This window comes from Vombatus ursinus, unplaced genomic scaffold (genome assembly GCF_900497805.2).
Source record: "Vombatus ursinus unplaced genomic scaffold, bare-nosed wombat genome assembly UNPS02008787.1, whole genome shotgun sequence".
NCBI lineage: Eukaryota > Metazoa > Chordata > Mammalia > Diprotodontia > Vombatidae > Vombatus > Vombatus ursinus.
Window position 1 is genome coordinate 7,326 of NW_020948565.1, and position 11,836 is coordinate 19,161.

Genomic DNA, 11,836 nt, shown 5'->3' on the forward strand with positions numbered 1-11,836 from the left:
AAAAGTTTGATGGAAAGTGCCTTAGGCCCAGAAAAGCTAGGAGTCATGAAGCTAATAAGAATCATGGGTAAAATTTGAGCCCAGTTGTCCAGACTCTAAGCTCAATGCTCTATGCACTATGCCACATAAATAGATACATATATAAATGAATGAACATAAATAAATGAACAAACAAGTAGATAGATGAATGAATGACTCAATGAATGAATAGTAGTATTATCTGAGTGGTCATACAGCATAGTAGTAATAGGGAGTGGGCCCTTCAGTCAGGAAGACTCAGGCTGAGATTCTAGATGTGTGGCCCTTAGCCAATCATTTGCCCTTTCTGAGCCTTAAGCACCTGTCTAAGACTGTAAGTTACAAGTGGGTTGAAATTTGCATTGTTGGAGGGGTTCCCACACTGAGGAAATCACAGGTTTTTGCAATACTGAAGTCCTGTGCAGCTCTCCAGGTATCTGGGGAAATGGTACGAGGAAATGGTGTCTGGAGGTCAGGTCTCTGGAGCAGCAGAAAACCAAAGAGATGACTGGAAAGAAATGTAACACCCCAAAGAAGAAGGGAGTAATGGAGAGTTACCAGCTTGGAGTTCTGACTCAGTCTTTCTCCTCCAGCCAGCACAACCTTACCAGAAGATGGTGTGACCACAGCAGTCTCCAGTGACGGGCATTCTTATGGTTCTGATGATGCATCGACGTCGGTGGGTATCTCCAGTCTCATGCCATCTCATTTTCTTGCCAGGCTTAATTCTAGGAGCTGAAGGCTGGGTTGAAGTGCAATTTTAGAAAGCAAGGAAGTGGGTGGCTCTCTAAGGGGGTTTGGGGGAAGGGGTTGAGAGAGTTATCTTCCAGTATCTGAAGAGTGACAGCAAAGCCTAGCGGCTAGGGCATGGAGCTTGGAGTCAGGATGGCCTACCTGGCTTCAAATCCTCCCTCACATACTTGCTACCTGTGTGGCACAGGTAAGTCTCTCTGTCTGTAATGTCTCTGCCTCAGTTTCTTCATCTGTAAAATGAAGAGGTTGAACCCTATGGCCTCTAAGTCCCTTCCAAATCTAAATCCTATGAAGGACTGTGAAGCAGAAAGAGGAAAATATTTGTTCCTTCCAGTCCAAGAGGGCAAACTAAGGAGGGTGGGGGAAAATTGCAAGGAGGCAAATTTAGATTTGATGCCGGAAGAAAAACAACTTCTCAACGATCGATCAGCATTTATGTCATTTATTTATGTCACCTATTTTTTAAATGTCACCTGTCATCCTACAAGTGTAGTGCTAAGTGCTAACGATCTAGGTATGAACCAATAAACCAATCCCTCTGTAGAAAGAGCTGACATTTTACCAGGGGAGCCAACAAGTATACATAAACACACATACACACACACATATATAGATACATATATATATACATTTATATGTGTGTTTGCACGTGTTTGTGTATAAATACATACATACATACATACATGTGTGTATATCTGCATCTCCTGGCTGTTCCACAGACAAGACCCTCCATCCCTTGACTCAGGACATTCTCTCTGGTTGTCTTCCGTGCCTTAAATGCTCTACCTTCTCCATTTTGACTACTGACTTCCCTGGCTTCCTTTAAGTCCCAACTAAAATCCCACCATCTACAAGAAGCCTTCCCCCATTCCACTGCCTTCTCCCTGTTAATTATTTCCTATTTATCCTGTCCAGAGCTTGCTTTGTGTATATTTGTTTCTATGTTGTCTCTCCCATTAGATTATAAGCTCTTTGAGGGCAGGGGTGTCTTTTGCCTTTTTTTTGTATCCCCACTGTTTAGTACAGTGCTTGACACAGAGTCCAAAATATGAAGTTTGGATTCAGTCAAAGGGCAGCATTGAGGACCTGAAGGGCCACATGTGGCCTCGAGGCCGTGGGTTCCCCATCCCTAGAGTAGGCACTCAATAAATGTCTATTGATTGAATGAACAAATACAAATATGTACAAAATCGTTTGGGAGGGAGGGCACTAGTAGTTAGGGAAGTGAACCAGGAAAGGCTTCATGTAATGGGTAATGCCTCAGCTCCATCTTAAGGATGAGAGGGCCTCTGAGGCTTGGGAAAGGTGACAGTGCATTCCAGGCCTGGGGGACAGCCTGTGGAAAGGCACTGAGTGTGGACATGGGGCTGTCCCAAAGTAGAATGGGCTGCCTCGGAGTTAATAGGTTCCTCCTCTTTGGAGGCCAAGTAAAGGCTGTGTTGTAGATGGGTTTGCTTTCAGGTGTGTGGGGTAGAATAGAAGACCACCGAGATTCCTTCCACTTCTGGAATTCTGGGGTAACTATCTGCATAGATCTCAGAGGAGTTCCAGGCTCGGAAGGGATTTTCCAGGGGCTGTGATTTGTTCTTCCTGCCCATAATTATTCACTGACTTTGAACTTTAGGGAGGGAAGGGGAGGGGTCTAAGTTTAATTGTGAGCCCATGACCCCTAGTCTTCTCTCACCCACCAGTGGATCCAAAGCGGGACCTGGGGGGCAGTGCCCTTCCATAAATTTCAGGGCTTACCTTTGGTGATTTACCGTCTGAGTCCAACTCGGGGAGAGAGGTCCTTGACTGTTCACATTTCACATTATCCTGAGCCACTGCGTAACCTTGGCGTGGCTGCATAACTGGAACCCACACTGAATTCCTCGGCATCTCAAGTTGGCTCAAAGAACCTCTGCCCTCCCCATGGGGTTGATGGAGCAACAAGAGTTTACATATTTTACGGAGAGGACACTCCCACTGCCTTCCAAACTGAACAGTCCTCTCAAGAATCAATGTGTGGTCCAATGGAGAGAACCTTGGCTTTGGAGTCAGCAGACCTGAGTTCAAATCTCAGCTCCGTCACTTACTACCTATGTGACCTAGACAAAACACTTACCCTCTCTGGGCGTCCAGATTTTCTCACCTTTAAATTGAGGGGGTTGGACAGGACAACTTCTGAGGTCCTTTCCGGCTTGAAATTCATGATCCTGTGACCTGGGTACAAAACCCAGTTCTTTCACTTACTCCCTGTGTGACCTTAGGCAAGTCATTTTCTCTTTGGGTTTATTCATCTGTCAATGAAGGGGTCAGACTAGAAGGCCCTTCCAGTCTTACATCCCTATTCCTATAACCTGGATTAGGATTTTAGCTCTGCTAAACCTATTATTACCTATGTGAACTTGCGTAAGTTGCCTTTCTGGGCTTCCAGGTTTCATCATTCATAAAATGAGGAAATTGGATCGGGTGGACCTCGAAGGTCCCTTCCGACTCTGATCCCTACTCCTTTAATTTCTCCTTCCCAGTGCTTTCAAACGGTCAACAAATAATGGAACCCTTCTCTGTACAAAGTACGGTGGTGGGTATTCTAGAGAAAATCAAATATAAAATCCTCTATTTGGTGTTCAAAGCCCTTCCTAACCTCCTGCCCCCTCTACCTACATTTCCAGTCTTCTTATGCCTTACATCACCCCGTTCGTACCCTGATCCAGTGAGGCGTGGCCTTCTTGCAGTTCCTCAAACAAGATCCTCCATCTCCAGACTCCAGACATTTCCCCTCACTGTCCCTCATTCCTGGAATGCTCTCCCTCCTCATTTCTACTCGTGGCTTCCCTGGCTTCCTTCAAGTCCCAGTTAAAATCCCCCCTTCTAAGGAGGCCTTCCTCAATCCCTCTGAATTCCAGTGCCTTTCCTCTGTTAATTATCCTCTATTTATCCTGCAAGTAGTTGGTTTATACATAATAATTTACATGTTGTCTCCCTCATTAGACAGGGAGCTCCTTGAGGCCAGGTACTGTTTTTGCCTTCTTTGTATCCCTAGTACTTAGCATAGTGCCTGGCACATAGTAGGCACTTAAATGTTTGTTGACTTGACATTTTATATAATTTTTTGTGCTTCAGTTTACCTTTATTTCTCACAGAACACGACCAAGATTAAAGGTCTGAGTTTTCTCAAACAAAATTAGCTTTTACAGAGACCAAGCTTGAGGCCACTGAAATGTTATCAAATACTGTGGATTATGCTACAAGTGTCTTGTCCTCTGAGCATTATGAGACAAGATGCATTTCCACAGACAGCAAGCCTGTAGTAATGGAAATGTTCTGAAACGGTTTCCTTTGGCTTGATATTTTCAAAATGTCAACGGTCCCTGCCCTCAAGGAGCTTACAATCTAGCTGAGGAAGAACATCATGAAAAGACAAAATAATCTTATGCTAATGGTTCTTTTGTTAGAATTGTTGTACTGGCAGATGTGTGATACAGATGATAGATGCCATTGAAAGTTCTGGCTGAGGTGATACAGTCAGTGGAACTCAGGCCCCAGGCATGAACAGTGGTACAAACAAAAGTCTCCTACTTACTGGCCTTTTTCCTGTTTTCCCACCTGCCCCACAGCTGCCCCCAAGAACTGTAAGACCCCACCACACCCCAACATACGATGATGATAAATCCACTCCAGAGCCCACAGTCCACAGCAGAGAGAACTCCACGGACTCCAGGGTTATAACTGACCATCCTAGCGGTAAGAAACCAGTTTATTTGTTTGAAAAAAAAAACCCCAATATCAATTATGTACTTGCTATAAAGCTTCAGTTATGTACTTGCTATAATAGGTAAAGGGAAGCCGAGTGGTACAATGGACAGAGCGCCAGGCCTGGTGTCAGGAAGACCTGATTTCAAATCCAACCTCAGACACTTACTAGCTGTGTGACCCTGGGCAAGTCACTTCACCCTGTTTGCCTCAGTTTCCTCATCTGGAAAATGATCTGGAGAAGGAAATGGCAGACCACTCAAGTTTCTTTGCCAAGAAAACTCCAAAATGAGGTCACGAAGAGTTGGACACAACTGAAATGACTGAGCAGCAACAATAATGTATAAGATGTTTTGCTAGGTCCTAGGCATACAGAGACAAAACCAAAATATCCCTATCATTATTCCAATGGGACAGACATCAGGTTCCTCATTTGTAAAAATTTGCCTCCCACTATTTGATCCTCACTACAACCCTGTGAGGTAGGCAATTCAGGTGTTAAGATAGTATAATTCCTAGTGTCCGGCACATAGTAGGTGCTCATCTGTTGGTTGATCATGCCCATTTTATAGAAGAGCAAACTAAAGCCCAAGAATCCTAGAATAAGAATTGGAAGAGACCTTCAAGGTCATCTAGTCCAACCGTCTCATTTTACAGATGAGGAGACTGAGGCTCAGAGAGGTTAAATGATTTGTCTAAGGTCATACAAGTAATAAGGAGCTGGTCTTTGAACATAGATACTCTGATTCCAGAGCTAATGGTTCTTTTTTTTTTTCTTTCATAGCACCAAACTGCCCTCCACATGCTGTGATTTTTCCCAAGGTCTCAGTTAGAAAACGGTAGGACTGAGAATGGACCCCAAGTCATAGGATCATAAGATTGTAGTTTTAGAATTGGAAAGGACCTCAGTATCTTTCTAGTCCAATGATCCTCCCTACCCCAACTACCCTTTCTCTTCTGTTGGTAGAAATTCTCTCACTGGAAATTCCCTAGACTAGGGGTCAGCAAGCCATCCTATGGTTTGAGGGCCAAATCCAGCCATCTCTTTTTGTTTGGGAGTTAAGAATAGTTAAACAAACCAATAAATAACATAAAACTTTATTTTAAAATGTAAAAAACATTCTTAAAGAGATAGGATAGATTTGCCCTGTGGGCAGTAATTTGCCAATTCCTGCACAGACCAATGAAATCACAGTTCAAAAAGTATAACAATATGAGGAAAGAGACAACACTAACAACTTGGGGTAGGCTATCTCAGGAAAAGCTTCCGGAAAAAAAATGTGACTGGCCTTTATATAGAGCATTAAAGTCTGCAAAGTGCTTTACATGTATTCTCCCATTTGAGCCTCTCAACAGCCTTGGGAAGTCAGAACTACAGATACCATTTATACCCATTTTACAGTTGAGGAAATTGAAGTTCAGAGTGGTTGCAACTTCTCCGTGGCCACACAACTAGTGTCAGAAACTGGGAATTGAGCCTAGGTCTTCCTGATTTCAAATCTGGCATGATGCACTGCTCTGCAGGGAAAGGCACATGGGCTGAACCTTAAAGGGAACTGGGGTCTTTTGAGAGGAGGCATTGAAGAAGGTGTGCGTTCCAGGGCAGCCACTCTTAGGTACATGGAGGTTGGCCCATTTTGACTCCGATCTTTCATGTTGCTTGGCCACAGACCATCTTCACTCAGGTATGAATGGAATAATGATACTCCAGGGTCTCTGTCAATTGTTCAGATAGACCACACCTCCTCAGGCCAATTGAAGATTCTGGAGGGAACAGGTCTGCTGCCATCCATGTGTAGACAGCCTAAATCTAAAGGATCCTTACTTTCCCTTTTGTATAGGCAGCAGGAACCAAATTGATGGATTTACATTGGCTCACAGAAAGCAGAAACCCTGTCTTGGTTAATCTGTTTCCCCCATCTGCAAATAACGTGAAAACTCATCCCACAGAGATGTTAAGGATTTACTCCATGATGAGGCCAAGGGGAAACTAAAAATGATCATGACCAACCTGATTAGGAAAACACAATCCATGAAGAGATATCCTAGAGAATTTTCAGACAGTATAAAGGGAGTTTGAGCATCTTTGGGGTTCACCAGTCATCAGGAAGTAGGCAGCACAGGAACACTTTTACAAAACTCTTTCGGAAATCATTGATTAGTCCCAGAGAGTATCTCCATTGGATAGAATACTGGACTTGGAAGACTTAGATACAAGTTCTGCCTCGAAACAGCTGTATGACCTTGGGTAAATTACTTAATGACCTTGAGCCTTGGTCAGTCCTCTAAGACTACAAATCCAATCTAATAATGGCTAGCTGCCATTTATATGGTGTTGTTGTTCAGTCATTTCAGTCGTGTTCGACTCTTTGTGATCCCATTGGGATATTCTTGGCCAAGATGCTGAAGTACTTGGCCGTTTCTTTATATCTCCAACACTTGGCACCATGTGTGGCAGATGTTACTGTTATTCAGTCATTTTAGTCTTTTCCAACTCTTTGTGATCCCATTGGGATTGTCTTGGCAAATACACCAGAATGGTTTGCCATTTCCTTCTCCAGCTCATTGTACAGATGAGAAACAGAAGAAAACAATGTTAAGTGACTTACCCAGGGTCACAAAGCTAGTATCTGAGGCTGGATTTGAACTTAGATATTCCTGACTCCAGGTCTGGCATTCTATCCACTGCACCCCCTATCAGGCCAACCACTTATATAGCACTTTAAAATTTATGAAGTGCTTTACAGTATTATCCATTTTATCCTCACAATAACCCTGTGAGGCAGGTGCTATTATTATCCCCATGTTACATATGAGGAAGCCAAGGCAGGCAGAAGTTAAGTGACTTCATTCCCCAATCGATAAATGGACAAAGGATATGAACAGACAGTTTTCAGATGTAGAAAGTAAAGCTATCTCTAATGAATAATAATGCCATATGTATATCATATATAATAATGAATAATAAAGCTACATATATGAAAAATGCTCTAAATCACTATTGATTGGAGAAATGCAAATCATCAGATTGACTAACATGACAAAACAGGAAAATGATAAATGTTGGAGAAGATGTGGGAAAATTGGAACACTAATGCATTGTTGGTGGAGCTGTGAAGTGATCCAACCATTCTAAAGAGCAATTTGGGACTATGCCCACAGGGCTATAAAACTGTACATACCTTCTGACTCAGCAATACTACTGCTAGTTCTGTATCCCAAAGAGATCATTAAGAAGGGAAAAGGACCTACATGTAGAAAAATATTTATAGCAGCTCTTTTTGTGGTGGCCTAGAATTGGACATTGAAGGGATGCCCATCAATTGGGGAATGGCTAAACAAGTTGTGGCATATGAATGTAATGGAATACTATTGTTCCATAAGAAATGATGAGCAGGAAGATTTCAGAACAACCTGGAAAGATTTACATGAACTGATGCTGAGTGAATTGAGCAGAACCAGTAAAACATTGCACATAGTAACAGCCACACTGTGCAATGACTAACTTTGATAGACTAAGTTCTTCTCAGCAATGCAAGGATCTAAGACAACTCCAAAGGACTCATGAAGGAAAATGCTATCCACATCCAGACAAATAACTATGGAGTCTGAATGCAGATCGAAGCATACTATTTTATTTTGTTTTGTTTTGTTTTGTTTTGTTTTCTTTCTTGTAGTTTTCCCCTTTTGTTCTGATTCTTTTTTCGAAACATGGCTAATGTGAAAATATGTTTAATATGATTGTACACATATAACCTATATCAAATTGCTGCCATCTTAGGGAGGAGGAAAGGAAAGGAGGGGGGGAATTTTAGAACTCAAAATCTTATGAGAGTGAATGTTAAATATGAAAATCTAATTAATTAATTAATTAATTAATAAGAAAAAAATACGTTTAGTGACTTGTCCAGGGTCCCCCAGATAGTAAATGTCTGAGGTGAAATTTGAACTCAGGTCTTCTTGAGTCCAGGCCTAGGTCTCTGTCCATTGTGCCATCAAGCTGCCTAATGGAGATAGAGAGACAAAGGTCAGAAAAACCTAGGTTTTAATCCTATCTCTGACAAGTAACCAGCTGTAAGACCATGGACAAATCTCTTAACCCCTCTTAGCCTCCCTCAGTTTCTCTATCTGTAAAATGGGGGCAATAACACTTGTAGGGCTTTATACAGCATGGTTAAAAGGCTTAAACAAGAAAATGCAAGTAATATTCTTTGGAAACTGAAATTTTTTGTTTGTATGTCAGTTATTATGTTAAACATCTCAAGGAGAGGGATTAGATTTTCTCATCTGTTTCCCTTATCTCCCACTATGGAAGCTTAGGACTTAGTACCTCAAACAGTGGGAATTCTATTAGTGATACTAACTCTTTATGTTTAGTAGTGATGAGTCCTAGGCGACCTAGTTTCTAGGTCCTATTTACCAATGATATTGTATGACCTTGGAAAATTAATGATCACTTCTATGTCTTTTTTTTTCTCAGCTCTTAAAAAAAAACCCCAAACAATAGAATGTCTGCTAGGTTGATTGTCCTACTTTCTAAAACAGTTGAGAATAAACAAGTTATCATAAGTTAAAGGGTTATCAACTTTTAGAAAGGCACCTTAAAGGAGGAAAATGAAGGGATTAAGCTAGTTAATCTCTTAAGCTCCTCCCTGCTGGGATATTTTATGTTTTAAGATAGAACAGTTTTGACATTCTGTATTCTTAGGTCCCTTCAAGTTCTGACATTCTATGTTATCGTATTCTGTATTTTTAGGTTCCTTCCATCTTTGATATTCTATATTCTAAAGTCCCTTCTGAGTTCTAAGGTTTCATGGTCAAGGGGCGGTCCCAACTCTAACATTTCATGTTCGAGTGTCCTTTCTACCTTTGTTGTTATGTGTTCTAAAGGTCCTTTTAGCTCTGACATTCCCATTCTAATGTCCTTCCCATGTTCTAAGGTTCATTCCATCTCTAAATCTTCTAAACATTCAAAACATTAATAATTAAGACCAGTAATGAACGTTAACATACTTTTAAAATTATCATTGTATTTTTCTTAGCAAATGTCTCTTGCTCCTGTTTTTGTTGTCTCTTACCTAATCTGCAGTCTATGCAAAGCAATTTCCCCTCTAATCATGATTAAATCCCAGTTACTAAATTTTCTAACATCACTCTGTTGTTACATCTCTCTCTTTACAGAGAAAGTGGGTGGAGAGACAGAGACAGCAACTGAGAAAGGTAGGCTAGAATGAGTTACCCAAAGACATCCACTTCTTGTCATCAACTGCATTCCTAAGCTTTAGAACACCTGCAGGATGAGAGTTTTAAACTTTGAAAGAAAGATCAATTGAATGGGGAAAAAGAAATAAAGCAAATTCTAGGTAGTTCGCTTTTTAATTGAAAGATAGATCAGGAGATTTTTTAAATCTCTCAGTCATGAATTCAGTAATTCAATTCAAATCAATCCATTGAGAGCTAGTCAAGCAGTTTAAGACTTTGTACTTGTTCAAGACTTTATGCTAAGTATGGTAGGCTACAAAGACCAACAAAAAAAGAGACCTGTCCTCAAAGAGCTTACATTCTATTGTGGGATGCAACATTTGCACAGAAAGGTAAATGCAAAGTCATTTCAAGAGAAAAAAGACTACTAAAGACCAAAAAGTGTTTCCTATAGGAGCTGGTACTGCAGATGAACCTTAAAATAAGCTCAGAATTCTAGGAGATTGAGGTGAGGAGAGAGTACATTCTAGACATGGGGTTGACCTGAACAAAGGTACAGAAACCAGAGATGAGGAGGGAATGTTTAGTTCGGGGAACAGCAGGTAGAGCCATTTGGATGGAAAAGGGAGTGAGTATAAAGGGGAATAATGTGAAATAAATCTGGAAGGCTAGACTGAAGCTAGATGGGTTATCAGCTTTTGATGCCCAAGATGGCAATTTATGGTTAGTAGAAAATCAGGATTATTTTAATAGCCCTATAAAAACTCTTCCTAATAATTAATAGCAATGTTAAGATGTTCTTAAACTCAATAGACAAAAGCCTATTTCATAAGGATCTTGTTTGTACCCAGATAGTTTAGAATAGCTCAAGGTCAGCCATTATATCATGCCCCAATTCTAAATCCATCCATGAGTGATGAGAGGACAGTAATACATTTTGGAAATTTGCTGCTGTGATAAGCTGGGGCCACCTGTAAACCAACCATCCTTCTATATGTAGCTTAGTACAAATTCATCCACATTTCAGACTAGAATGTTGGCTCAAAGTAGAGATACTACTCCTAGTGCATGGGTGTTACCCTTCTCCATCTTGTTTTGGAAGAAATACCAATATCGCTTCTTTCTTGCTTCTTTTTCTCCGTATCAGGAGGCTTGGAGACCATAGCATTGGTGGGAATCATTTTGGGAATCGTGATCGCCATTGGTATCATTGCTGGAATCGTCATTGCAGTCGTGAGGAAAATGTCGGGCAGGTACTCGTAAGTAAAATACTTATACACTGACATGATACATGAATGATTAGTGTGGTTTTCAGAAGAGCCTTGAGCTGGAGTAGAAACAACACTGGGCTTGGACTTGGAAGCGACCTGTTTTTAAATCCGGCCCCTGACATTTGGCCATAGTTATATGACCTTGGGCAAATCCCTTAGCTTCTCTGAGCCTCGGTTTTCTAATCTATAAAATAGGAACAATAAGGCCTTTAGTAATTTTCTTACCTCAGAGGGTTGATATGAAGAGAAAATCAAATTATCTATATATGATTGTTTTGAAAACTTTAAAATGCAAAGTAGATATCAGTCGTCATCATCATCATCATCCTCATTCCTATCAGTAGTGTTTGGAGGTCATCTGAACCATCTCTCTGCCTCCCACTGGGCTGTGTCTGAATTTTTTAATATTAGAAGGTATATACAATCATTCTAAGTATCTAGAAAGAGATTTAGTTCAGGAAATAGGCATTTTGTGAACGTGCATTAAATGCTTGTTCAATTTTGAGGTCCTACTTTAAACTAAAACTTGAAAGGAATTAGGGTACATCTATATGCCACTTAAATACAGAAGTGTTGTTAGGTTTGAATGAGATAATGGATATAAATGGATATTGGATAAAAAGTACTTTGCAAATCTTAAAGCGCAATATGAATGCCAGTTATTATTATTGTTATTGATCTATAGGCACCAGTCCTACAGTCTGGTGGTTACTCCATTCCCTGAGCCTTCTACTGAACTCTTCCTGAACTCAAGCATTATTTATGGAGCAGTATAGTGGTGTGCTGATGAATGTTGAAAAGTCAGGTTCTGGGGGGGAGGGGGATGTACGCATACACACTTTAAAATTTAATCTGCA

General features: G+C 40.9%; 1 protein-coding gene across 1 annotated transcript; it reads left to right on the plus strand.

Moving 5' to 3' along the window:
• Positions 1-476: 476 nt before the first annotated feature.
• Positions 477-10,971, plus strand: LOC114034252 (podoplanin-like). Its single transcript, XM_027849849.1, has 5 exons — positions 477-489; positions 612-697; positions 4,371-4,497; positions 9,688-9,726; positions 10,856-10,971. Exons 1-5 carry the CDS (start codon positions 477-479, stop codon positions 10,969-10,971), a joined length of 381 nt encoding a protein of 126 aa, XP_027705650.1.
• Positions 10,972-11,836: the final 865 nt, after the last annotated feature.